At 54.5% G+C, this 27,267-nt stretch overlaps 1 protein-coding gene across 1 annotated transcript in view; it reads right to left on the bottom strand.

Annotated features, from left to right (window-relative positions):
- Window positions 1–11,700: 11,700 nt before the first annotated feature.
- Window positions 11,701–27,267, bottom strand: part of DISP3 (dispatched RND transporter family member 3) — a 58,372-nt gene continuing 42,805 nt past the window's right edge. Inside the window, exons 11-21 of the mRNA XM_033228382.1 lie at window positions 25,322–25,435; window positions 24,306–24,442; window positions 22,790–22,974; window positions 19,713–19,843; window positions 19,462–19,634; window positions 18,384–18,510; window positions 17,707–17,852; window positions 14,878–15,037; window positions 14,293–14,406; window positions 13,707–13,873; window positions 11,701–12,961 (exon numbers count right to left, since the gene is read on the bottom strand). Coding sequence (XP_033084273.1) covers window positions 12,599–12,961; window positions 13,707–13,873; window positions 14,293–14,406; window positions 14,878–15,037; window positions 17,707–17,852; window positions 18,384–18,510; window positions 19,462–19,634; window positions 19,713–19,843; window positions 22,790–22,974; window positions 24,306–24,442; window positions 25,322–25,435 — 1,817 coding nt within the window. The 3' untranslated portion in view covers window positions 11,701–12,598. The remainder of the gene's footprint in view (window positions 12,962–13,706; window positions 13,874–14,292; window positions 14,407–14,877; window positions 15,038–17,706; window positions 17,853–18,383; window positions 18,511–19,461; window positions 19,635–19,712; window positions 19,844–22,789; window positions 22,975–24,305; window positions 24,443–25,321; window positions 25,436–27,267) is intronic.

The raw sequence follows: 27,267 nt of genomic DNA on the forward strand, positions 1-27,267 counted from the left end.
CATCTCATTACATCTGGAGTCATGAGAGAACCAGAGGAAAGGAGCGTGGTTGACTTGGGAAAGTGCATCCTTAATTTTGGAGATAAAATTGCTCCTGATGGGAGACAAGGAGAGGTTATCATCACCATAATCTCAGTGGAGCATTACAACAGCCTAAACTGGTCTCCCAGCATCCCCTCCTGCCTCCCTAGTCTCTTCTCCACAGAGCAGTTGTATTAGGGTTCTCCAGAGAAGCGGAACCAATAGGAGATATATACACATTTCTTTGATTTATGGAGAGATATATATATTTTTTTAATAAATAAATATATATATATAAATTTATTATAAGGAATTTATCCGTGTGATTATGGAGGCTGACTGGTACCCAGATTAACAGTTAGCAACCTGGAGATTCAGGAGAGCTGATGCTGAAGATCCAGTTCAAGTCCAAAGACCTGAGAACCAGGAAAGCCAATGGTATAGTTCCAACCTGAGGTCTGGTAGACTCGACACCTAGGAGGAGCCATTTCAGTTCAAGTGCAAAGGCAAGAAAGAACTTATGTTCCAGCTGAAAGGCAACCAGGCAGGAGGAACTTTCTCCTATTTGTAGGGAGGGCAGCCTTTTTGTTCTATTCAGAACTTCGGTTGGATGGGATCCATCCACATTAAGGAGGGCCATCTGCTGTACCCAGTCTACTGATTCAAATATTAATCTCATTCAGAAACATCCAGACTAATGTTTGACCAAATGCCTAGGCACCCCATGGCTCAGTCAAAGCTTTTTAAACTGTTGTGATGGTTATTTTAGTTTTAAACGTAAATCAGATCATATCACCTCCATGCTTAGGATCCAAACACATTATATGACCTACAAGGTCCCCTCCCACTTCTCCAACTTTATTTCCCTTCTATCTTCCCTTCATTCACTACATTCCATCCATACTGGCCTCCTTCCCATCTTTTTTTCTTGAGATGGGGTCTTGCTTTGTTGCCCAATCTGGAGTACAGTGGCACAATCACAGTTCACTGCAGCCACAACTTCCCAGGCTCAAGCAACCCTCCCACCTTAGCCTTCTGAGTGGCTGGCACTGCAGGTGAGCACCACCACACCCAGCTAATTTTATTTATTTATTTTTGTGGATACGGTGTCTCCCTATATTGCCCAGGGTGATCTCAATCTCTTGAGCTCAAACAGTTCTCCCACCTTGGCCTCCCAAAGTGCTGGGATTACAGGTTTGAGCCACCATGCCTGGCCCTTCCCATCTTCTGATGCCACATTTCTTTCCATCTCAGCACCACTGCATTTGCTGCACCTTTTGCAGAATGCATTCCTGCTAGATCTTCACAAATCTGGCTCCTTCTCATTGTTCAAGTCAACTCAAACATTGCCTCCTCAGAGAGGCCTTCCCTTACCATCCTAGCTAAAGTGATTCTCACTCCATCACCATAGAGCCCATCACTCTACTTATTTTCTTCATAGCACCTAGAACAAACTGAAATTATCCTAGTTATAGATATGTTTATTGTTCATGGTCTTCCCCTCCCACTAGAATGTAAACTCCATGAGAGCAGAGGATTTATTTGGCTCATTCTTATAATTCCAGCTCCTACTGCACAGTAGGTTTTAAGCAAATAGTAGTTGAATGAATGAATTAATTGATGGTGGCACAGATTTTAAAGGAGATATTTAAAAATAGCTTCTTTCCACCCTCTTATAGAGGAAAGACTTTTGGTGTCTATGTTTCAGAAAATGAGGTGGGTCCCGGGGGTTCTGTTCTTTTACCCATGTGCTGGACTGACAACTCTAACTATGAGAAACCCCATTTACCTGGGCATTCCCTGAAGTGTGGGTCCCTTGGGAAGCACCTGGATTGGAAGAAGGAGGTGGCAATAAAAGGAAGGTAAATGTTGGGTGTTTTCCAAACCAATTGTCTCATCACACATACATTTGTAACGCTGTCAAAATTGAATTTGTTATACAAAACTGGAAGCAGTAGCGTTGTGTGTAAATAGCAAATCGTGGGAAGACTGCTCTTCTCAAATACGTTTTTTTTTTTTTTTTGGCCAACCCAGTCTCTGTTTCCATATCCATTTAATGTGTGAGTCTCTGTCCCTGGTGCTGAAACAATTGAATCAGCCGAGCGCCTGGGCTTCCGGAGGGGAGCACCTCTGTCCGAGGTGCTGGAACTCCCTCCCCTTCACCCTCTCCTCGCTCTCATGGAGCTGCCCAGGAGTGCGTGGTTGCTGCGCCCTGCCATTGCTGGGTCACGCTACAACGATAGCTGCTGGAAATTACAAGGCTGGACTATAATTCCATCCTTATTTGGAATGCCTTGAAACTCATCCAGGTGCTGCTGCTACAGCCATCCTGTTCTGCTCCAGCGAGAGGGGCCACGGGATTCTAAGCCCTTTTGGCAGCTCCATGGGGTGTGTCCGGCCTCAGGTGTTGGAACCCATCAGTAATGCCATGAGACAGGGCAGGGGGGCCACAGATCTCAGTTCACTATTTCCACTTAGTATGACACCTGCCAGTCCAGCCTTACATTGCCTAGTCTGCAGTGGTACCTCTGCAGGAGTCCATGTATCCAATGGGGCAGATATGTTCCATTTCCCTCAAGATGGAAAATAAGGAATAAGCTCTGTAAATCATGTGGCTCATAAGAAGTAAGTGACAGATAATAACTTAGATGTTGGAATGACAGGGTGACCATTTAAACATATTTGTTGGCCAGACACTGTGGCTCACACCTGTAATCCCAGCACTTTGGGAGGCTGAGGTGAGTGGATCACCTGCGGCCAGGAGTTCAAGACCAGCCTGGCCAACATGGTGAAACCCTGTCTCTAGTAAAAGTACAAAAGTAGCCGGGCCGGTGGTGCGCACCTGTAGCCCCAGCTATTCGGAAGGCTGAGGAGAAGAATCCCTTGAACCCAGGAAGTGAAGGTTGCAGTGAGCTGAGATTGTGCCACTGCACTCCAGCCTGGGTGACAGAGTGAGACTTCCTCTCATAAAAAATTTTGTTAAAAATTTTGAGATATAACATATAAAGTACATAAATCTTAAGTGCACAGCTTAAAGAATTTTTGTGTGTATGCATGTGTGCGTGTAACCACTATCCAGATAAAAACACATAACATTTCTAGCATGCCTCCTGCCTTATGCCACCTAACAGGAAGCATTTTCCACCAAAGGTAACTACTTTTCTTGTATCCATCACCACAGATTAGTTTTTCCTGTTCTCAAACTTCATGTAAATGGGATTATTCCACATGCACTCTTCTAAGTTTGACTCCTTTTATTCAATATTATGTCTTCGGATTCATCCATGTTGTTGTGTATCAGCAGTTCATTCTTTTTCTCTGCTGTTTAATATTCTTTTGTGTGAATAAATCACATTTTATCTGTCCATTCTACTATTGATGAATATTTGGGTTGTTCCCAGTTTGAGTCTATTATGAATGAAGCTTTGAACACTTTTGTCCATGTCTTTTGATGAATGAAGCATTTGTTTTTGTTAAATATATACCCAGGAGTGAAATTGCTGGGTCGTGGCACATACCTGTGTTTCCAAAGTAGTTGTATCAATTTACAGTTGTTGCTTGAAAAAAACATTTCTCTTCTCTGATTTTAACTTTTCTGTCTTCTCTTGATCAACGGAGATGTTCTAGGGGCAGGCTCTGCTTGAATAGTTGTGGCCTTAGAGTTTTCTAGGGCACTCTATTGATCAATATTGATTAGATGACTATTCCCTACTAATCCCTGCCTGGAAATTATTCTCCTCTCACATCTTTCTTCTCTTTGGCTATCACCATGACTGACACCTGTAATGGAATCTGAATGAGATGGTGCAGAGTTTAGAAAAAATCACCTGCTTTTCTTCCTCCAAACCTCAGGCTAGAACGTGCCTGACAGAAGACTCCAGCCAAGGAGAGCCAGGAGTGTGGTCTTCATCCCCAGTTCCCTAGATGAGTCCTGGAGCTACAGATAGACAAAGGCCAATTAAAAATCTGCAAGGAGGCTGAGTGCAACAACTCATACCTGTAATCCCAGCACTTTGGGAGGCTGGAGGATTGCTTGAGCCCAGGAGTTTAAGACCAGCCTGGGCAACATAGGGAGACCTCATCTCTACAATAAATTTTAAAAATTAGTCGGATATGGTGGCACATGCCTGTGGTACCAGCTACTCAGGAAGCTGAGGTGGGAGGATCACTTGAGCTGAGGAAGTCAAGACTGCAGTGAGCCAAGATCATGCCACTGCACTCCAGCCTAGGCAACAGAATGAGACCCTGTCTCAAAAAAAAAAAAATCAATCTGCAAGGAGCTCTTTGCTTCAAGAAGAGGAGTGGGCAATTAGCAGGGAAAAGAGCAAGCTCCTCCTTTGTTCTCCCTCCTCACATTTTCCTTAGATTCTATGAGATTTGGGGTAACATATCTACTCCCAGCGTATGTATAGTGTTTAGATAACTTTAGGCTCAAACTGTCAAACTGGGACTGTTTTATAGACAGCTCAACAATCTCAGGGGCACGCATCGAGGACTTTATAGACTGTCCTAGACATTGATCCATTCATTACAGCACCCAGTGTTGAGTTTGCCTCATCCTGCTGCTGTCCTCTCTGTTGCTGGGGTCACAAGATTTCTAATCACACACTGACTCCTCTGTAAAATCAATCTGTGTGTGTCTCTGCCTCTCTCTGACTGTATCTCTGCCTGTCTGTTTCTGCCTCGCTGTCTCGCTGTCTTTGTCTCTCTCTCTCTCTACCTGTCTTTATTTCTGTTTCTATTTCTCTGTCTCTCTCTCTCTCTCTGCATGTCTCTGTCTCTTTGTCTCTGTCTCTCACTATCCTTTTTTCTTAGATGGGATCTCAGTCTGTCACCCAGGCCGGAGTGCAGGGATGCAGTCATAGCTCACTGTAGCCTTGAATTCCTGGGCTCAAATGATCCTCCTGCTTCAGCCTCCCAAAGTGCTTGGATTACAGGTATGAGCTACCCTACTCAGCCACTCTCTGTCCTTTTGAACACTAGGTCTCTGTCATCCTCCTTGCTTCTTATCCCTGGACCTCTCTTCATCCCTGTCTTCTTCTCCTCCCACTTCCTCTTTTCTGCTATACTCTTTGGAGAAAAGAGCTCTCAATTCAGAACAGCCAAAGTAGCTGGTGCAGAATAAAATGAGCCTCCTGTGTCCTCCTCAGATGGAGCCAAAGATTCTCGTAGCCCTTGTAGAGGCAGCAGTAAAGATGAGTAATGTTTTATGCTTTAAGAGATGGGAGCAATCAGGGCTATGCCAACAGGACCATAGATCTTTCACCCTGCCTTTCTGAGTTGGGGTCAAGAGAGCTTTTGGCTGGGCTGAGGGTTAAAGTACTCTGAACTTAGGATGAGGAGGGAGAGTAAACATTTGTGATGTACTTTGGTTTGGATTTCCTTATCCTGGAGATGTAGAGGCCAGGCAGGCATGGTGAGCAGAGAGAAGGTACAGAGAGTTCATTCTGGGGCCCTAGGAATATTAGAGGATCACATAGATATTTGATGTGCTTTTAGGGCAGTTCCAAGTACAATCTGCAGGACTGGGAGTCAGAACTCTGCCAGTCTCAAGGTTATTTAGTTCCCCCATTAGCTATGACAGCTACCTGCAGGTCATACAGGAAATGAGCTCAAAATGCAACACAACTGCAGGCGCCTCCCCTGGCCCACCGGCCCCTCTGGCCTGAATCATCAGGTCACTGTCAGCACTTTTCCTCTTTATGCAGATCAATAGGGCCCTTGGCTATGACCTCAGGTTCAATTATGGCTTCAATTACAGAATAAACAGGCTGCTACTGCACACCTACCTCTTATTAAAAACGCTGCACTGGGGGCTGACGGAGACTGGACCTGGGGGGAACCATTAGCCCACTAATTTGAAATCAATTTAAAGTGCATTTGCTTAATGGTATGAGCATTGTGAATTATCTACAAATTGTTAATTTAGTTGAACGTGACACCAGATTTTCATTTTATAAATTGCGTTTTGGGGTTGGCAAGTGTCAGTGTGTGTGTCCTTCATCTCCCCTCAACCCCTGCCTTCTCCCTTTTTGTAAAAAAAGGTCTGGTCACCTGTCTTGTGGTCTGAGCTTGCGATCTTTAGCTACTCAAAAGTCTTCGGTGTTTGAAGCTATTAGGGCAGGAAGGATGCTGCAAAGAGCTCGCACACCTGTGACCCACCCATGCATCAGTGACAGCTCAGAGAGGCGGGTGGAGCAGAGAAGGAAGCCTGGAGGAGCCAGCCTGTCTCCGAGCTGGCTCTGCTTGGCGCAGAGTGGGAGGTGGCTGTGCTGTCTTCTGTGTGGGTCACTTCCTCTGTTCTGGACCAGGAGACAGCAACATGTGCTCCAGAGGCAGCTTCCCGGGATGAGTGAGCTGGGAGTGGCTAACAGGCCCGTATGTTCCTTGCAGCTACTGCTGTGGGAGCAAGGTTGTTGACTTCAGCTGCAGCTTTTACGTGGTGGACTGGGCACCTTCAGATATGAGGCGGCACTACGTGGGCCCTTGTGGTGGGCAGGGACTCTCGATACCAAACTGGCTGGAATTTGTAAGACTCTTCCTGAGCTTCTGTTCCATGCCAGGCATTGTGATAAAATGACGTCAAACATGAGCAAGGACCCTGCCCTCAAAAATAGCTATGTTGCCAAATCATCATTTGCTTTTATGGAGCCTTTGCTCTGTGCCAAGTGCTTCCCAACCTTGCTGTGTTGAGTCCTCACCGGAACACTGAGTTAGGCTCATCTTTGGTCCCTGCTGATGAAGTAACGGTGAGTGGTTGTTTGCACAGATTCCCCTCCCTGTGTCCCCACGCCTTTGCAACATCATTTCAAATTTCCTCCCATTAAGAGGTAGAGCCTATTCCTCCACCATTTGAACCTGGGCTGACCTGGGACTCACCTTGACAGCCAAAGGTGGCAGAAATGATGTTGTGCCAGCTCTGACTCCAGGCCTGGGGAGGGTGCTAGTTCCCGAAGGCTGCCGTAACTATGTAGCATAACCAACAGAAACGTCTCGTCTCACAGTCCCGGATGCTAGACTCTGAATTCAAGGTGTAGATAGGTTCCATGTCCCTCTGAAACCTGGCGGGGCGGGATTTCCTCCTTGCTTCTCCGTAACCTCTGATGCTCTGCTGGCCCTCCCTGGCTTGTGGGTGCACCGACCTATTCTCCATCCTCACACTGCATTTTGTCCCAGTGTCTTCACCTCGTCTTCCCTCAGCAGTGTCTGTGCCCAAATTCCCTCTTTTTATCGGGATTCCAGCTGTGTTAGTTTGCTGGGGCTGGCATAACACGTGCCACAGACTGGGGGCCTAACCCAGAAAGGTTTTCTCCCACAGTTCTGGAGGCTGAAGTCCAAGATCAAAGTGTGGGCAGTGTTGGTTTCTCCTGGGCGTCTCTCTTGAGCTTGCACGCAGCCGCCCTCTTGCCACCTCTGCATGTGGCTGTCAGTCCGTGCTTACAGGCCACTAGTGTCTCTCTGGGTATCCTAATCTTCTCTTCTTAAAAGGACAGCAGTTAGATTGGATTGCAGCCCAACTGAATGACCTCATTTTAACTTCGTCACCTCTTTAAGGACCTTATTCTAAATACAGTCCTATTCTGATGTTCTGGGGATTAGGGCATCAAGACATGAATTTTGCAGTGGAGTGGCACAATTCAGTGGATAATCACAGTCATGCTGGGATGAAGGCCCACCCTAATGAGCTCATCTTAACTTGGTTCAACTGGTAAAGACCCTATTTCCAAATAAGGTCACATCCTGAGACACTGGGGGTTAGAACTTCAACATGCTTTTTTTTTTTTTTTTTTTTTTTTTTTTTTTTGAGATGTAGTCTATCTCTGTCACCCAGGCTGGAGTGCAATGACGTGATCTCGGCTCACTGCAACCTCTGCCTCCTGGGTTCAAGCGATTCTCCTGCCTCAGCCTCCCGAGTAGCTGGGATTACAGGTGCCTGCCACCATGCCTGGCTATTTTTTTTTTTTTTTTTTTGTATTTTTTAGTAGAGATGGGGTTTCACCATGTTGGTCAGACTGGTCTTGAACTCCTGACCTCAAGCAATCCACCCACCTCGGTCTCTCAAACTGCTGGGATTACAGGTATGAGCCATCATGACCAGCCCAATGTGCTTTTTTGGGGAAATAAAATTCAGCCCATAACAGAAGGTCATGGGCCTTTCCACTCACTCTCCAGGAACTCTGGCATTGCCCTGTGAACAAGCCCAAGCTAATTTGCTGGGTGGTGAGTGGCATATGACCCTGTGACCCCTGCTTCCTGCCTGACAGTCAGCTAAGCCTCCAAAGCAGAACCACCCAGTGAACCTACAGCTGACTGTGGACACACCAGGGAGCCCTATCAGGGCCAGAATCTCCCAGATGAGCCCAGCTACTTTTGTGACAGAATCATGAGCTAAATACATGGTTGTCTTAAGCCACTCGATGTTGAAGTGGTTTGTTAGGCAGCAAGAGATGATTGATACCCGGAGGCTCAGAGAGATTAGGAGTCTTTTTTTTTTTTTTTTTTTTTTTGAGACGGAGTCTTGCTCTGTCACCCAGGCTGGAGTGCAGTGACCGGATCTCAGCTCACTGCAAGCTCCGCCTCCCGGGTTCACACCATTCTCCTGCCTCAGCCTCCCGAGTAGCTGGGACTACAGGCGCCCGCCACCTTGCCCGGCTAGTTTTTTGTATTTTTTAGTAGAGACGGGGTTTCACGGTGTTAGCCAGGAGGGTCTCGATCTCCTGACCTCGTGATCCGCCCATCTCGGCCTCCCAAAGTGCTGGGATTACAGGCTTGAGCCACGGCGCCCGGCCGCTTCCTCGTTCTTTTTTTTTTTTTTTTTTTTTTTTTTGAGGCGGAGTCTCGCTCTGTCGCCCGGACTGGAGTGCAGTGGCCGGATCTCAGCTCACTGCAAGCTCCGCCTCCCGGGTTTTTACGCCATTCTCCTGCCTCAGCCTCCCGAGTAGCTGGGACTACAGACGCCCGCCACCTCGCCCGGCTAGTTTTTGTATTTTTTAGTAGAGACGGGGTTTCACTATGTTAGCCAGGATGGTCTCGATCTCCTGACCTCGTGATCCGCCCGTCTCGGCCTCCCAAAGTGCTGGGATTACACGCTTCCTCGTTCTTAATACGGCTACAGAATGTTCCACTGTCCCTGTGCCGATGGATATGTGGGGCTCACAGTCCTTTGCTGCACCGGACAAGCCTCTAGTGATAACTTCTACACTTGGCCAGCGCAGGAAGTTTAGCTGCAGGACAGATTCTCAAAAGCAGGATTGCTCAATCAAAAGAACTGTGAGATTGTAATTTTGATAGTGACTGCCAAATTACCCAGTGGAATCTGTTAAATGCCCATCAGCAGTGCATGGCAGCCCGTGTCCCCTTAGCCCGGCTAACAGTGTGCTATCAACCTTGTAGATCTTTACCAAGTGGATAAATATAAAATGGTCTTCTGTTATTAAAAACCTTTCATTGTAATTCCCATTCCCTCCAGGATAAAGTCCAGCTTCCTTGGGTGGACATGGGAGTGGGCACAGCCTTGCCCTTCCTCAAGGACACTTGTCAGCTGGTGGGGTGTGGACCTGGGCACAGCTCATGTTTCTGGACTTCAGTTGCTTAGCAGTGAAATGAGGCAAAAGCATTCCCTCTGACCAGTGCTCGAAAGATTCCCGAGAATGCACAGATTCTCGCCCAGGCAAGGCAGGCGCTCCATACACACGAACACACGTTGATACCTCCTGGTCTCCAAAGGGAAGGAGAGAGAAGCAGGGGCTCAGAGAACCTTGGCAGGGGGTGGGGGTCCCTCTCCCCTCGCTCTCCCCATGCCTTCAGTCCCTCATCTGTGTCATGCACTGCCGCCTTGGCACGCTAAATGTCTGCGCATCCTCACAGACCTTGGGCTACCTGCTGTGCCCGAGCTAACAAAGAGCATCTCATTAACGCTCAGCAAAACTCATTAAGACCGTTGAGTTGTGCATCACTGGCAAAGGAAGGTCAAGGTTCTTTTCGTGGGAGTTAGTGCCTCTGGGACCCTGTGGCGCCAGTATTCACAAACAAGATGAAGGGGGATTTATTTGGAAGTAAGCAGGCAACCGGTTGTGTGGCCAGAGTTCCCGGAAACTCCCAAACACTCACAGCCTTCCCCCAGCCTGGCCATGGTCCCGCTCCTGGAGGAAGAACTACCACCTGCCGAGAGCTGGACAGATCAGGCACTGCACAGGGCCAGACAAGGGCCAGACACGTCAGCTTTGATGAGGAGACTCAGACCTGAAGTTGAGAATGCCATCCCCAGGGGTGACCCTGGCCAGAGGCCGGTGGGGAGGGAAGCTGCCTGGCAGCATGGTGGGTGTGCGCTGTTTCCCCTCTCGGGGCCTCTGAGTGCTCATCTGTGAAATGGGAACTCCCCTCGCAGGAGCATGAGGGTTACATCAGAGGTGTACGTGTGCCACGGAGCCCTCACCACCCTGGGGGAGGTGACAGTGACATAGGGACAGACTTCTCCACCCTGGACCTGCCTGCCCCAAACCCCCACAACACCCTGAAAAGACAGAGGCCAGGGGAAGGAAGAGGAGCTGTACCACAAAAGGAGACAGGCGGGGGGCGGGAGGGTTTCTTTACAAACGGGCATTATTATTTATTTATTTATTTATTTATTGCGACAGTCTCGCTCTGTCTCCCAGGCCCAATCTGGGTTAACAAGTGAGCTCACACATGGGAACCCTGCTGTGTCCCTGGAAAGATGTTGAAGTCCTAACTCCCGGTACCTGTGAATGCAAGATTTGGAAATAGGCTCTTTGCAGATGATCAAGTTAAGATGAAGTCATTGGGGGGGGGTATGCTGGGTGCTCCTCTTAGAAAGAAGGTGACGTAAACAGAAACACACTAAGAAAGTCACGTGAGGGCAGAGGCTGGAGTGACACCTCTTGGAGACAAGGAACAGGAAGGCTAGTTTGCTACCAACCAGCAGAAGCCAGAAGAGCAGGAGACAGACTCTCCCTGAAAGCCTGCAGGAGGAACCGACGCTGCCAACACTTTGCTTTTGGACATCCAGCCTCCAGAACTGTGAGAACAAACTTCTGTTGTGGAAGTCACACAGTGCGTGGAGCTTTTTCATGGCAGCCCTGGACACGGACACAAACCCTGAGGAGAGCCTCTGGCAGTCAGTGCCGCCCGCTAGGCTCACTCATTGCTTGTCTGATGTCTTTCTTCACTATGCATTGTGGGCCAAGGTCTGACAGTCCCTCAGCAAACATTTGCTAAGTGGAGTACACAATGGTGTACGTCTATCTTGCATCCCCAGGCCCCCAGTTAATATTTGCAGAAGGCCAGGAGGGCCAGCCTGGAAACCCCCTTTGATATCTTTCCCACCCTCAGGGATTCATTCCAGCCCAGTCTGAGTCCACACTCATAAAGCCCAGTGGCAATGTCAGTCTCCAGGGAAAGAGCTCAGTGACCAGCACAATACTCGGCACACCAAAGGCATCCTCAAGACGCCTGCTCTGCAGAGCCAGTTGGACCCCTTAAAGAAAGAAGCATCTCTTGAACCTCACCTCCCCCAGAGCACCCTGTGATCTGTTCCAGGATAGTCAGGCACCCTCAGCCCACCCACCTCTCCCTCTGGCGCCAGCCCCAGGCTTTGTGCCAGGTTCAGGCTGGGCAGGGTGCAAGGTCGCTTCAACTTTAGAAATATGGTGGAGACAGCAGTGCTTAAAATGCTCGTGTTAACAGCGGTGGTCTGCAATCCTATGTCACTTTAATAGGAACCCTCTGCCATGAGCAAGGCGGCAGGCATGGCAGCTCCTCCCCACAGGGGCGACCCCCCAAAACATCCACTCAGAGTCAGGTGGGAAAGACGGGGGCTTAGATCCATGAGGAAAGCTGTGCTGAGCCCCACAGCCACCAGAGAGGGCCTTCGAGGGGCCCCTTCAGGCTGGGGTCGGGGGTAGGACATGCAGAAGCCCAAGCCGGGTCCCTCTGTCTTCTCTGGCCAGGACCAAAAGGCCCAGGGAGGGCCACAGGGCCATTCGGCACGGGCTCCCGTAAGGCTGAAGGGGAGGGTTGCCGGGGGGAGGGGTGTAGGGGGTGTGAGGCCCCCACCCTGGATCCACTGTGCTCTTCCTGCGTGATCCCCGAGAGCAGCATGGAGCTCGGAGGCAGCTCTGGTTCTGCTACTGATCCAGCGGCAGGGCAGCCACTGCATCCTGGCGCCTCAGTTCTCACATCGGTAGAATGGGGGTCCCCCTGTAACATCCACACTGGAAGGTGGTGAGCACTGAGGCAGTGTGAGAGGGAGACTCCCTACAAAAATAACCTGACCCCATGGTGACTGGGCATGGGAGGAGGGCTGGTCTCTTCTGCCACCGGGCAAAAAGCCCAGTGTGGCTGCCAGCAGACGGCCTATGGGGTGGCGGCCTTCTCCAACTCCCAGCTCTACAAGGGCAGTGCGGTCCACACCATTTGTGTGGGTATCAGCCTCCACGCTGGCCCGTAGGGTGCCCTGGGCCCAGGCCTGGGGACACAGCTAGCTGGAGCTGAGCTGGGAAGCAGTTCCTGTCCCCCACCCACGGGACCAAAGGTGCAAGTGTCCAGAGCCCGGCCTGGGCTATAGGGAGGCCCCTGCAGGCAGGGGAATCTTATAGCCGCTCCGCAGGAGCACGAGGCAGGCACCCAGCCCCAGAGCCCCCGCCAGCAGCACGGCCCCCAGGGCCTTGAGGAAGGAAGTCCGGGTCCGGGTGAAGGAGCCGGGTGCCATGATGCCCAGCAGGGCGGTGCTGACGGTCAGTGTGTACAGGATGGACACGCCCGTGTTGAGCGCCACGATCTTGCCGAACTTGGCAAATGGGGCGATGATGCAGAAGAAGAGGGGCACTGTGGCGATGACCGTGGTGAGGGCACTGGAGACGATGGCCACGCCCACGTGCCGCACGGCCTCCAGCGTACGCCACTGGCGCTGCGTTCGGGCGTCCTGGGGGCGAGAGGAGAGCTGGGAGCCCAGGCCACCCGCCCGCAGGACCCCTCTGGCCAGCACCTGGGGAATCGCGCACCCCCGCCCCAGGCCAGGTTCCTGCTCTGTTACTGGGATGAGAGCTGCCAGCGGCCTCACAGGGTTGGGAGGGTAGGCACCAGTGGGTGTTGCTTTGTCAATAGCAATAGGATGCGAGGGTCTGCACAGGGGGTCCTCATAAATGGGAGCCCTGCTTGGAACTCATTTTGTTCCTTTGACCACAGGCAGTTGAATATGTAACTGATTTGATTTTTACATATTTGTGAATGTTTTTACACCAATGCCAATTCCAAACTAAAGCAAAAACCGTTACTAGGCCCAGAGCTGGTTTTGGCACTGAGTATGTGAACATGTTCTCACCAAGCCACTGGGGGCTGGAGCAGACTTGTGGCCTCTGGGTCATGGCTGGAAGAAGAATGAGCCATAGCTTGGGGCAACATGAAGCAGGAGGGCCCCCTTGGGATCCTGCGTCTGGTCTAACCCTCTCATTGCTCACTTGGGGAGACTGAGGCTGGGGGGTGTGGCTTAGAACTTGAGTCCCTGGGGCTTGGGGATCAGCTTTGGGAAACCTTAGTTTCTAGAACACAGCCTGCATGGGGGGGCCTGGTGCTGGGATGTCCAGCTGCCCTTGAGGGTCCCTAAGCTGCACCCAAGTGGGAGAAGACCCGACGTGGTGGGAGGTGGGTAAGGTGGGCAGGGTGCTCACCTCGGCCTGGTGGGGGGGCAGGTTCTCTCCAGCCAGCAGGTAGCCCTCCACCAGGTGGACGCAGTAATCCACGGAGGAACCAACGAGGATGGACAGGGAGATGGCTTCCACGGCGCCCATCTCCCAGCCACTCCAGTACATGATGGTCACCACCAGGCATACGATGCCTGCAAGGGGACAGCAGGGGAGGCAGCTCAGACCTCCCGCCCTGGAGGCCTTAGGGGAACAGGGAGGTCTGGAGTCTAGCCCCCACCCTCAGGTGACAGGAGAGACAAGGCACACTGAGGGGCCCCCCGAGGGAGGGGACAGGTGCAGCAGCACATCACTGAGCTGAGGGCTACCACCTGGGTACTCTGGCTCTGCTCGGGAGCACAGACATGCGGGAGAGACAGTCCTATGAGCCACTGTCCCAGATGGCACCTGGCAGAAGGTCTTGTGACCTGGGGTGGGGGTGGGGGAAGCCTCCACCGAGGAGATGTGACAGTGAAGGCTGCAGAGACACTTGCTACCTGGAGGCCAACGAGGGAAGACTCTGCCTGCTCCCATCCCTACCGGCCGGATGCCTGTCAGCCCCTCACCCACGTACCCAAGATGCTGAGGAGCACGGGCAGCAGGAGCAGGATGTGGGTGGTGAACACGGCCACCGCGGCCACGCAGATGAGCAGGGATAGCACCAGGCCGCACAGGGCGCTCTGCACCCCTGCAAGGGAGGACAGGGCCTCAGTGCGCTGCTCTATGGGCGCTCACAGCAAGCTGTACTGCTGGGGTGAGCCCTTGACCTCTCTGAGACTCCAATTCCCTGTCTGTAAAATGCGGTCATAACAGGACCTTACCCCACCTGCCTTGTTTGGAGTTGAAGAGAACACAGGTCAGGCCCTCAGCCCAGAGCCTAGGCACCTAGGAGAGGCTGGTAACTGGCAGTTGCCATCATGGTCATGACTGTTACTTTTTAGGTGGCCAAAGTCCAGATTGGAGAATGTAGCCAGATGCCCCCGAAGGAGAGGACCCAAACTCCAGCCTCTGATCAGTGTCCTGGCCACTGAGGCACCCGGTTTCCCCAGGGCTCTTGGCCAGGACAGAGTGTGGCTCAGACAGGCCGCTCTGTGCCCTCCCCTCCCAGGTCCCTCTGCCTCCTGCCCACCCAGGGTGGAGGGGCGAGGCTGCCACTTGCCTACGATTTCCATGAAGATCTGCTTCCAGTGCTCGCAGGTCTGGAAGCCCCGGCGCAGGGCTGAGCCCTCGGGGAAGGCCTGCAGCTGCTGCTGGAGGAAGCTCTCCCAGCGCAGGTAGTCTGAGTAGGTCTGGAAGGAGGATTTGCCCTTGTACGTGGTCTGTGGGGAGAGATGTGAGCCAGTGAGACAGGCAGGGGCTATGGCCCACCCGCCCTTCCCAGGCATGGCTGGTCTGTTCTGTGGCCACCAATGGAGTGTTGCGTCTGTCGGGGAGGGTATGAACAATTCAATCCAAAATGAGTCCCCACCAGCTTCTGGAGGTATTATGTGATTGTGACAGCAGCACTGGTCCACATGCAACCACAGTCACCAGAACCTCCTTCAGCTCCCAGGGTCCCCCATGCTCTTGTGTCCACGCAGAGCGCATGCTGTTCCCTCTGCCTGCTCAGCCAGTTCCTGCTCATCCTTCAGGACTTTCTGGGGTTCCGTCTCCTCCAGGAAGCCTTCCTTGATGCCCCAAGGTGGGCCTCCTTTGGGGTCTCCAAACCCTCAGTGCTTCCCTTGCTTTGTCACTGCCTGGCAACCTGCCTGGCCCTGGCAGGTGGGACTGTGAATTGCAAGGGCAGAAGCAGCCTGGCTGGCCCACAGTGCCCAGTCCCGAGGGGTGCTCATGGATGACGAATGAGAGAAACTGGCACTCTCCCTGCTCTAAAAGGTTCTTAAGGTATCTGCTCATCAATTCTGCTCTTGCTGAGTACAATCCAGTTCCCAGGAGGCCTGCATGTGTGTGCATGTGCACGCATGACTGAGTGCTGGTGGGGTCAGCTTGGAAGTGGGTGCCCTGCCGCGTGGTGAGCGTAAGTGGGGACTTCTCTCCTCCCTGGAACTGCCTGGGGCTTCAGCCTGCAGAGGGAGGTGAGTTCTGACACATGCTGCAACATGGTGAACCTCGCACTGAGTAAAATGAACCAGTCACTGGCTGGGTGCGGTGGCTCACGCTTGTAATCCCCACACTTTGGGAGGCCGAGGTGGGCGGATCACCTGAGGTCAGGAGTTCAAGACCAGCCTGGCCAACATGGAGAAACCCCTCTCTACTAAAAATACAAAAAATTAGCCGGGTGTGGTGCTGCATACCCGTAATCCCAGCTATTTGGGAGGCTAAGGCAGGAGTATCGGTTGAACCCAGGAGGCAGAGGTTGCAGTGGGCCGGGATGGCTCCACTGCACTCCAGCCTGGGCGACAGAGCGAAACTCCATTTCAAAAAAAAAAAAAAAAATGAACCAGTCACCAAAGGACAAACACCATATGATTCCATTCACTTGAGGCCCCCCGAGTTGTTAAATTCATTGAGAAAGTAGAATGGTGGGTGCCAGTGACTGTGGGAAGGGGAGAGGGGGAGTTAGTGTTTACTAGGGATAGAGCTTCAGTTTGGAAAGATGAAAAAAGTTCTGTAAGTATATGGTGGTAATGGTTGCATAACGGTGTGAACATACTTAATGCCACAGGGTTGTATGCTTAAAAATCGTTCAGGCCAGTCGCGGTGGCTCATGCCTTGTAAAGCCAGCACTTTGGGAGGACGAGGTGGGTGGATCACCTGAGGTCAGGAGTTCGAGACCCGCCTGGCCAATATGGTGAAACCCCCTCCTCTCTACCAAAAACAAAAACAAAAACAAAATTTAGCTAGGTGTGATGGTGGGTGCCTGTAGTCCTAGCTACTGGGGAGGCTGAGGTGGGAGAATTGCTTGAACCTGGGAGGTGGAGGTTGCAGTGAGCCAAGATCGTGCCATTGCACTCCAGCCTGGGTGACAGAGTGAGACCCTGACTCAAAACAAACAAACAAACAAACAAAAACCTGTTAAGATGGTTAATTTTACCTTATGTATATTTCACCATAGTAAAAAAAATGCAACCTAAAAAAGACCCATCTGGGTCTTTGAACTGGTGTCTGCATTTGACTGGGGGCTTGCTGAGGGCTCTGAGGCCCCCCGTCTGGTGGCTGGTTTCGTTGCTTGTGCAATGAGTAACACAAATAAATAGTGGGAAGGAAGTCAGGGCGGGGGGGCCAGAGGAGAGTCACCCCCCCACCCCAGCTCAAGCTGTCACATTGATTCTTAGTCCCCAGACTTTCCCATGTGTTCTTATCTCCACACCTGCCAGAGGGGCACAGGGATCTTGAACCCTCTTCTACAGATAAGGCCAGAAGGGACGAGTAACTTGCTCAGGGACACAGAGCACATCAGGATCCCAGCAAGGACTGAGCCCAGGTCTCTGCACGGAGGCAGCAGGGACACGCTTGCCAAGCTGGGAAAGCCACGTGCCAGGGCTGAGAGTCCCCACAGGGCTCAGGTCAGGAGTGTGTGCATGTGTGTGTACGTGCACACGTGTGCCTGTGCCTCCTCGGGCAGAGCTCAGCGAGCGTCCAGGGGTGACAGAGGCAGCAGGGAGGTATGGGGAATGGCCGGTGCCCTGGCTACCCTGAGGGAGGCTGCCAGGGTCTGGGGCCCCAACCTGGCCTCCCACAGTGGCAGAGGGGGGCATTCTGGACTTCCACCGGCCCCTACAGACCAGAGACTACAAAATACCATGGATCCCCAGTTGGTGGAGGAGGGAAGGGAAAGGGTGGGGGGAAGAAAGGGCAGCGCTCTGCAGTCAGGGGGCCTGGTTTAGCACTTGACACTGACACCCACTAACTGTGTGACCTCAGGCAAGTCACTCCACCTCTCTGGGCCTCAGCATCTCCCCCCGATCTGGGAAGAGGGCTGAGATCAGAGGTGGCACACCCAGTGCAAGTATGCAGCACAGCGCCCAGCGAGGCTGCCTGGGCTCACCGACTCGAAAGCCATGGAGATCCACTGCACGCGGCCCTCCCTGACGCCCACTGCCCCATGGGACAGCTGCCCCGGGAGCAGGTTGGGCTCCGGCAGCTCCTTGCACTCAGGGTGCAACATCTGCAGGAAGGAGGAGATGCTGTAGCCTGTGGGGAGAGGCAAGAAAGGGAGTGGGTGGTGGCCCTGGAAGAGCCTGTCCCCCTGCATCACACCTGTGCCCACACACTCACCTACCTCTGAGGCTTAGAGTGTTTGTAACCATTGGCAACGGCATTGGGAAACCTACAACATGCATTTGCCATCGGGGTAGAACATGACGTGTGGGCCCCTCGCAGGGACGCCCCTGCGGTGACCTCATCCACATTGGCTGTGGGCCAGTCCCTGGCCCTACCCCCCAGTTTTGGAAAGGCTACTCCTGGAGATGTGCCCCACATCCCACACACGCACACCTCTGCACCAGTCCTGTTCACACACAAGCCTGCTCACATCCAAAAACCTTCGACTGCCGGCACACACCCCACCCTGGTGTGGACACACTCAGCACAGACACACATCTGCAAAATACTCCCGCATGCCAGACACTGTGTCCTTCGGCTGTCTACCTTGGACCACGGCCTCTGTGCCTCCCCAGTCAGTCCATTCTCTCTCGGAGGAACAGCTCCCCACACCCCACGCACCTGAAGGCAGGCACTGGGCTCCGCCTGGCTTCACCAGCTCGGAGTTGGCTGCGATGGCCTTGCAGAGGCGACACAGGTGTCCAATTTCCTTGAAGAGGTCAAAGCTGCTGTCGTAGACAACGCTGCCCTTTCCCAAGGAGACATAAGCCGGCCCAGGCCGCTCAGTGAGATAGGGTCTCAGTCCTGGGTGCTCACCCCCAACCCCAGGGAAGAACCTCCAGCAGCTCCCTGCTACCCATCACCCTCACGTTGCCAGCCTCCAACTGCTCACTCACTGCCCCACCCTAACCCTCTGTCCTGCCCCCACCAGCATCTTCTGCTCCCATCACTGCCCACCCCACACAGGCCCCTCCACCTCACCTCCTCCCCTTCCCCCACCACCTTCTCACCTGAACTTCTTGCTTTTCTCCCCACCCTCCCAGACAGCCACATCCTCACTGTCCTGCAGGACCTGCCTGGTCCCCCAGCCCCTGCTCCCCCAGCCCCTGCTCCCAGCGCCTGCAGATGCCCAGTGTGGACCGAACACACAGATCTCCTCCGACTCCACCTTGCTCCCGACTTACTCCATGGCTGCCATTCCCGTGTACCCCGCTGGGCTGTGACTAATAAAGGCAAGGGACACCCGCCCATCCTTCCTCCCGGTAATCCTTAGCACCCACTACGTGCCGAACAGTCCCAGCTCAACCAGTGCCTTCAAACACTGAAGAGCCCCACACTGGACAGGAGTGCATGTGAGGGAGGGAAGCCTCAGAGAGGAGAAAGCTACAGCCCAGCTCAGAGTGAGGGGGAGGGCAAGGAGGTGTCCACCTGGACTGCCCTCTCTCCATTCAAGTCCCTCACAGACATCCAGCTTGGACCCTAAACCCAGATTCCTGGGTGAGTCTAAGAGGTCAATGCCGCTGAGTCCTCAAGAAAAACAGGACCCCTATGAGCCCATGGGGGATCTGTCTGGGCTAGAGGAGCCATTGATGAGCCAAGAGGGGGTGTGAGGAGCTAGACGTGGTTCCCTGGACAGGTGCCTATTTGCAAGACTGTTGCAGCTGGGGCCCTCGGCATCTGCCCCACGCATGCCCCGTACCGGGTCTCCAATGACGTGGTTGTCCACCTGCCGAGTGCGGTTGACGCCAATAATGCCAAAGACCACGAAGACCATGGCCCCAGTATCCACCAGTGGCCGCACCGCTGGCTTCCCGCAGCCTGTGTTCACGCAGGGGTTGAAGCCGAAGGTGGCCGAGAGACGGGCCTTGGGCACTGCGAACAGGGAGTCAGAGCTGTAAGGGAAGGCGGGGCCCAGCTCCTGAGGTCCCCACCTGTGTGCCCCTGCCATACCTTTCTCACTAGGCACGAAGAAGAAGCCTTTGGTAGGCCCATCGGGGCTGGAGCTGAGCAGGCAGCCAGGGGGTGCCATGCATACGCGCCCATGGAAGGGGGGCTTGTGGGACTGGGCGAAGTACAGCTTCCTGTGGAGGCAATGGAGGCTGGGCTGAGGCTGGGAAGGCCAGGAGGAGTCAGGGGAGGTGAGGCCAGTGGGCCGGGGCTGGGGGTGGGGTGTCGTGGGGTCTGGACTTAGGCTCTGCTCCTGCATGGGGATTTGTTCTCAGGTTGAGGGCTGAGGGAATTGCCCTAGGCTGGGGGTCTGGAGCCTGTTCTAGCCCCACCCCTGCCAAGGCTGACTATGGGAACCTAGTCAAGGCCCTGCCCCTCTGCCCCTCAGCCTCCCCATAGGAGTCATGAAGGGTGGAGAAGACCAGCAGCTTTCAAACTGTCCCCCAGGGGGTACAAAGGTTCAGGAGGGGCCCCAGGGACAACCCTAGCGGTCCCCGCTCAGGGGTCCCCAGCTTTGCCTCAACCCCAACAGTTAGGGAGTCTCTACATTCTATAGGAAGGAAGGGCTCTAGGGTCAACAGCTGGCTAACCACTAGACCCAGTGCAGCTCAAAGTTCTTTCCAGAATGTTTCCAGCTCATCCAGGCAGGCTGCCCAACCCCTGGTCACTGATGTGTCTGTGCAGAGTGAGCCCAGCCTGAGGCTCAGGGGAAGACAGGCAGAGGCGCCCTCACCCCCAAGTCAGGGTCCCAGGCTGGAAAGGACCCAGCCAGTGCTGTCCTGCCATTCCCTGGCCTCCAAGCTGCACCCCTCAGCCCCATGCAGAGTTCAGACTCCTACAGGTGTTTGACATTCCAAAGCTAGCCCCATCAGAGACCAGTCCCCATGTGTCACTGAGCCCCGTCAGAGACCACAGTCCCCGTGTGTCACTGAGCCCCGTCAGAGACCACAGTCCCCGTGTGTCACTGAGCCCCGTCAGAGACCACAGTCCCCGTGTGTCACTGAGTTGTCAGAGACCACAGTCCTGGTGTGTCACTGAGCCCCGTCAGAGACCAGTCCTCGTGTGTCACTGAGTTCTGTCAGAGACCATAGTCCCTGTATGTCACCGAGCCCCATCAGAGACCACAGTCCCCGTGTGTCACTGAGCCCCGTCAGAGACCACAGTCCCCATGTGTCACTGAGTTGTCAGAGACCACAGTCCCCATGTATCACCGAGCCCCGTCAGAGACCACAGTCCCCGTGTGTCACTGAGTTCTGTCAGAGACCACAGTCCCTGAGTGTCACCGAGCATGGCCTTGCACCACTGTTCTCCACCACAATGACAGTGGGACTGTTTCTTTCAGAGCACGTATCATGGTTTGTAATGACATTGCTGTTTACTTGTTAGCTGCCTGTCTCCTGCTAGACGGCCCGAGGGCAGGAGTCACATCTGTCTTTGTCACTACCATACCCCTAGCACAATGCCAGCACAGCTGGAGTCCACAGTTTGTTAAATCAGTGAACGGCGGAGGGAGGAGACCTTCAGCTAAAATGGCCTCCACGGATAAATGGATGTGGGGCTGTGTTTACAACACGGGGAAGGAAACCCCAGAAAAGGTGCCCCTGGATGGCATGGAGACCCCGAGAGCACAGAATGCAGCTTCTGACTTGGCACAGCAGGGACTGGCCCTGTGGCAAGTGAATACAACAGAGGACCTCCCCTCGCTCTTCTTCCAGCGGAAGGGGCAGGGGCATTAAATAAACATTTTCTGAATGAATGATGTATTTAGAGTGTGGGTGAGTGCGTTGTCAAGGAGGTGCGGCGTGTACTCATTCATTCATTCAGCAAGCACTTATTTGCACTTACTATGCCAGACACCGTGACAGGTGCTGGGGAGGCGGCACCAAATGAGATGGCCAAGGTCCTACCACAGGATGCCTGTGTGCTCCCATGGGAGGACAGGTAACACTGCAGGTCAGCATGGTGGCAGGCGGCAACGGGACCAGGAGAGCAGTGGGTGATGTATGGAGAGAGGCTGGATGTGGTACTCGGGAAGGGACAGCCTCTCCCGCGAGATGACTTTTGGACAGGGACTTGAATCTTGAGGAGTTGTCTCGCACGTGAGGAGCTGGGGAAAACATTCTAGGCAGAGGGAACAGCAAATGCAAAGGGCCTGGGAAGGAAAGGGGCCTGGTATGCTAGAGGGACAGCCAGGTGACCACTGCAACCCCTGAGGAGCTATCAAGGCGGGGAGCAGCTCCTGGGCCCGTCATCTTTGCCAATGTTCTGCACTCCCCAGCCCTGGGCAGAGACTCATCTGAGCAGGTGGGTGAAAACAGCAGTTTTTTCTTTTTTTTTTCCTTTTTTTTTGAGACAGAGTCTCACTCTGTCGCCCAGGCTGGAGTGCAGAGGCGCAATCTTGACTCACTGCAATCTCTGCCTCTGGGTTCAAGCGATTCTCCTGCCTCAGCCTCCTGAGTAGCTGGGACTACAGGCGCCTGCCACCATGCCCAGCTAATTTTTTGTACTTTTAGTAGAGACGGGGTTTCACCGTGTTAGCCAGGATGGTCTCGATCTGCTGACCTTGTGATCTGCCCACCTCGGCCTCCCAAAGTGCTGGGATTACAGGCATGAGCCACTGCACCTGGCCAGAGGTTTCTTAAAGGGGTCTACTGGCATCCCTCAGGGCCAGGTGCGGTGGCTCATGCCTGTAATCCCAGCACTTTGGGAGGCCAAGGCATGTGAATCACCTGAGCTCAGGAGTTTGAGACCAGCCTGGCCAACATGGCAAAACCCCGTCTTTACTAAAAATACAAAAATTAAGCAGGTGTGGTGGTGCACACCTGTAGTCCCAGCTACTCAGGAGGTTGAGGCAGCAGAATCGCTTGAACCTGGGAGGCAGAGGTTACAGTGAGCCAAGACTGTGTCACTGCACTCCAGCCTGGGCAACAGAGTAAGACTCCGTCTCAAAAAAAAAAAAAAAAAAAAAAAAAAGAGAGGGCCTGCTGGCATACCCCATGTGAAAAGAGAGAGAAAAGAGAGAAAAGGGCAAAGCAGCAGCCAGGCTGATGGGCACCGGCTTGCCTGCCAGGCTTTGTTACCGGGTGTGCTGCTGCTCCTTGGTGGCCACGTAGAAGCTGAAGTCAAACTTCCAGCCCCGCTTGGCATCACAGGCCAAGGTCGTCAGCATCCACTTGCGGGAGGGGCTCGCCGCCTGGAGCAGCCCTACTGTAGACATACAAGCGGTCAGCTTCTTGGTGAAGTTACCAAAAGGCGCTCTATACACCTAAGCAGTGGGTTGACAGAGACAAGACATGTGACTCGGGGGGGCTGCCTCAGCCTGGGCCAGCCTCAGGCTCCGTCCCCTCCCTCCTCGGCATAGTTGACCCCGTCCCAGTCCTCGGAGTCGGGGACAGAGCCCTGGGCAGAGGCTTGGGAGGCCTGGGTTTGAGTTCAGCGCTTTGGCAAATCCTTTCCTCCCTCTCTGAGCCTCGTTTCTTCCCTCAACAATCGTTCACTGAGTGTCTGTCCCATGCCAGGCACTGTGTCAGGCTCTGAGGGGCATGGTCCCTACCCTTGTGGAGCTGGCCATGATGATGGCTTCCAAGAATAAGGAAGATAAGACAGGATAAATGGCAGGGAGAGGAGGACAAGGCGAGAAAGGCGCCGGGGCAGGGCTCTGTGGGGCCCAACAGGGGTGCCGAGACCTGAACGAGCACCAAGGAGTCAGCCACACATGAAGCCAAAGGAGAAGCTTTTCAGGCAGTGGGAACAGCACACATAGAGGCTTAGAGGCAGGAAAGGCCTCAGAAACCTCATCTTCCAAATGGAAATATAAATCCTGAACAAACAAATGGGCACGTGTCCCTGTCACCATGGAGGGTATACCATGTTAAAGAAACACAAATGAGCCTGGGCAACACAGAGAGACCCAGTATCTACAAAAAATAAAAGACAAAACTAGCTGGTGTGGTGGTGTGTGCCTGTGGTTGCAGCTACTCAGGAGGCTGACGAGAGAGGCTCGCTTGAGCCCAGGAGGTCGAGGCTGCAGTGAGCTACGATCATGCTACTGTGCTCCAGCCTGGGTGACAGAGCAAGCCCCTGTCCTCCCCCCAACCCCCCCAAAAAAGAAAAAGAAACACAAATGACCCCCACGAAGGGGAAAACTCAAGTCTGGGCCTGGGGACACCTTTCTGCAGTGCTGGAGCAGCTACCAAGGACAGCAAGATTCCTAGCCGCCACTGCCTGAGGAGGGACTGTACCCAGGCGTTCTGCACTGCACAGGCCTCACCTTACACACCTCCAACAATGCTGGCTGGTGCTTGTCACATCCCCATGTCACGGATGAAGAAACTGAGGCTCAGAGAGTAAGTTATCTGCCCAAAGACACACAGTTAATAAATGGCAGAGCCAGGATTTGAATCCAGGCCTGGCTGACTCAGAAGCCCAAGCTGCCACCACTTGGCAGGTCCCTGTCACAGACAAGGCTGGTTTGGGGCTGGGGGGTCTTCATCCTCAAAGCTGCTTCTCCCTATGTGGCCAGTGCCCACCAGTGTGGCCCTGAGGGCCCCCCCGCCCCCAGTGGTGGCGGCTCGCTTCACGATAGCCCAGGCTCACCTGGAAGGAGGGCACCTCTCCATCCCCAGGCGACACAGCCTGCCAAGGAGCAGGCAGGCTGGCATTGAGGGAGAGCCTGTAGACAGCGGGGCGGCCTTGACTCTTCACGTTAGAGATGTACACGGTGCCCAGGAAATCTATGAACAAATAAGGGATGAAAGAGAGGTGAACTTGACCTTGACTGGCTTCTCCTGACCCTGGAGCAGCCCACCCTCAGCTCTGTCGACTAACGAGCTCAGTCCTGGCCTTGGGCTCATCTCAAAATGCTGGCTGTGCCCCTCTCTACTGGACCAGGCCCATGACAATAATAGTGGGGGAGGTGGTGGACACAGGATGGGGTGGGAGGGATGGTGGGGGAGGTGGTGGGCACAGGGATGGGGTAGGAGGGATGGTGGGGGAGGTGGTGGGCACAGGGATGGGGTGGCAGGGATGGTGGGGGAGGTGGTGGGCACAGGGATGGGGTGGGAGGGATGGTGGGGGAGGTGGCAGTCACTGGGATGGGGTGGCCCAGATAGCAGAGGTGACAGTGATGAAAGGCATCCTGGTGAAGGTGTGCCAGTGAGGGTTCAGGGCTGGTGCTGGGAGTGACAGTGGTAGGACAGAGGTGGTGACAGTGCCATAGGGTGACAGGGACAGACAGAGCTGTCTGATGGGGGATTCATTCCCCCAGTACACTTGTCTCAGCACCCACCTCTGAGGGAAACTCCAGCAGGGATAAGCCAGTGTTCGGGGCCTGGGATGCCTGCCTCTGTCCCTGGACACTCAGGATGGCTTTGGTGCACAGGGAGGGCTTGGGGGGCACCACAGACCAGGGTGTCACAGGAGCCTACTGTCCTGGCGGGATGGCAGGTGAGGGCCCCAAATTCACCCCCCATCCCCAGCTCCTCTGCAGTGACCAGGAACACACAATGTCCATCTTGAAGGAGAATCCAGAAGGAATTTTATCTGCTCCCCTTACAGGGCCCCCAACCCTAGCACCAGGGAGGATTTCCTCACCCTCCACCCCCAGTGCTCACCCTGCAGGGTGGCCTCAGGCCGGCTGGCCCAGGGAACCCCCGAGCCTCGCCTCTTCTTCTCCAGGGACGTCCGGATGTTGTTCTGTAGGCTGTGGGGCTTCTCCTGGAACAGACCTGCCCCGCAACGCCACGTCAAGGACAGCAGGACAGCAGGGCATCCCGGGCTGGGCCCGATGGGCAGAGGCAAGAGGCTGGGATCTGACACAGTCTCAGGAACTGGGGCCCAGGGACTGGAGGGGTGGGTGTGTGGGGGTAAGAAACTAGGAAGAACTTTTACAAAATCAAATACCAAACTTTTAGGAATTTTAGGCCCAGAGAAAGGCACCCTCAGCCTGCCCAGAGAAAAACACTGAAACGCTCCCTGCTCACCCTCTCTGTGCCACTCTGCCCCCCGCTCACCCTCTCTGTGCCACTCTGCCCCCTGCTCACCCTCTGTGCCACTCTGCCCCCTGCTCACCCTCTCTGTGCCACTCTTCCTGCTCACCCTCTCTGTGCCACTCTGCCTCCTCTGTCGGGTAGGGACGATGCCACACTTCCCTTGGGGGTGGGACATCACATCCTCTGCATCCAATTAACAGGAGTGACTGTTAGGGTGACCCAAGGTCATCAGCTGGCAGACATGTTGGGAGACATATATGCCCGTTTTGCTTCAAGCGTTGTGTGTTAGCCCTTTGGGTTTTTTAAATTAGAAATGAGAGAACTGCACCTTCAAAGTTTTAACCCTCACAGCCATCCTGAGGCTGCTCCCATGAACCCCACTTGATGGAGTGGAAAGCAGAGGTGAAGGGACCTGCCCAGAGAGGGACTTGCCGCCCCATTGGGGTCTGGCCTTGCCTGCCCCTTGTAAAGCCGAAGCGCTCTGCTGCACTCTGAAGGGGTCTCTCCAAGAGGCAGTTCTCAGAGGAAGAGGCACAGGGAGCAGGGGCTGGGCTCTGGCTGGGGTGCTGGCTGGGCTGTGGCTGGGGTCCTGGCTGGGCTGTGGCTGGGCTCTGGCTGGGGTCCTCGCTGGGCTCTGGCTGGGATCCTGGCTGGGGTCCTGGCTGGGGTCTGGCTGGAGTCTGGCTAGAGTCTGGCTGGGCTCTGGCTGGGGTCCTGGCTGGGGTCTGGCTGGAGTCTGGCTGGGGTCCTGGCTGGGGCCTGGCTGGGCTGTGGCTGGGGTCCTGGCTGGGCTATGGCTAGGGTGCTGGCTAAGGTGCTGGCTGGGGTCCTGGATGGGGTCTGGCTGGGGTCCTGGCTGGGCTCCTGGCTGGGGTGCTGGCTAAGGTGCTGGCTGGGGTCCTGGCTGGGCTCAGGCTGGGCTGTGGTTGGGGTGCTGGCTGGGGTCCTGGCTGGGGTCTGGCTGGGGTCCTGGCTGGGCTCAGGCTGGGCTGTGGTTGGGGTGCTGGCTGGGGTGCTGGCTAGGGTCCTGGCTGGGCTGTAGCTGGGGTGCTGGCTGGAGTCCTGGCTGGACTCTGGCTGGGCTCTGGCTGGGGTCCTGGCTGGGGTCCTGGCTGGGCTCTGGCTGGGGTCCTGGCTGGGGTCTGGCTGGAGTCTGGCTGGGGTCTGGCTGGGGTCCTGGCTGGGGTCCTGGCTGGGCTCTGGCTGGGGTCCTGGCTGGGGTCCTGGCTGGGCTCTGGCTGGGGTCCTGGCTGGCGTCCCGGCTGGGCTCTGGCTGGGGTCCTGGCTGGGGTCCTGGCTGGGCTCTGGCCGGAGTCTGGCCGGGGTCTGGCTGGGGTCCTGGCTGGGCTGTGGCTAGGGTGCTGGCTGGGCTGTGGCTGGGGTCCTGGGCTGGAGTGCTGGCTGGGGTCCTGGCTGGGGTCTGGCCGGGGTCCTGGCTGGGCTCAGGCTGGGCTGTGGTTGGGGTCCTGGCTGGGCTGTGGCTGGGGTCCTGGCTGGGGTGCTGGCTGGGGTCCTGGCTGGGCTGTGGCTGGGGTGCTGTCTGGGCTCTGGCTGGGGTCCTGGCTGGG

The sequence above is a fragment of the Trachypithecus francoisi genome, unplaced genomic scaffold, assembly GCF_009764315.1.
Source record: "Trachypithecus francoisi isolate TF-2019V2 unplaced genomic scaffold, Tfra_2.0 Lachesis_group12, whole genome shotgun sequence".
NCBI classification, from domain to species: Eukaryota; Metazoa; Chordata; class Mammalia; order Primates; family Cercopithecidae; genus Trachypithecus; species Trachypithecus francoisi.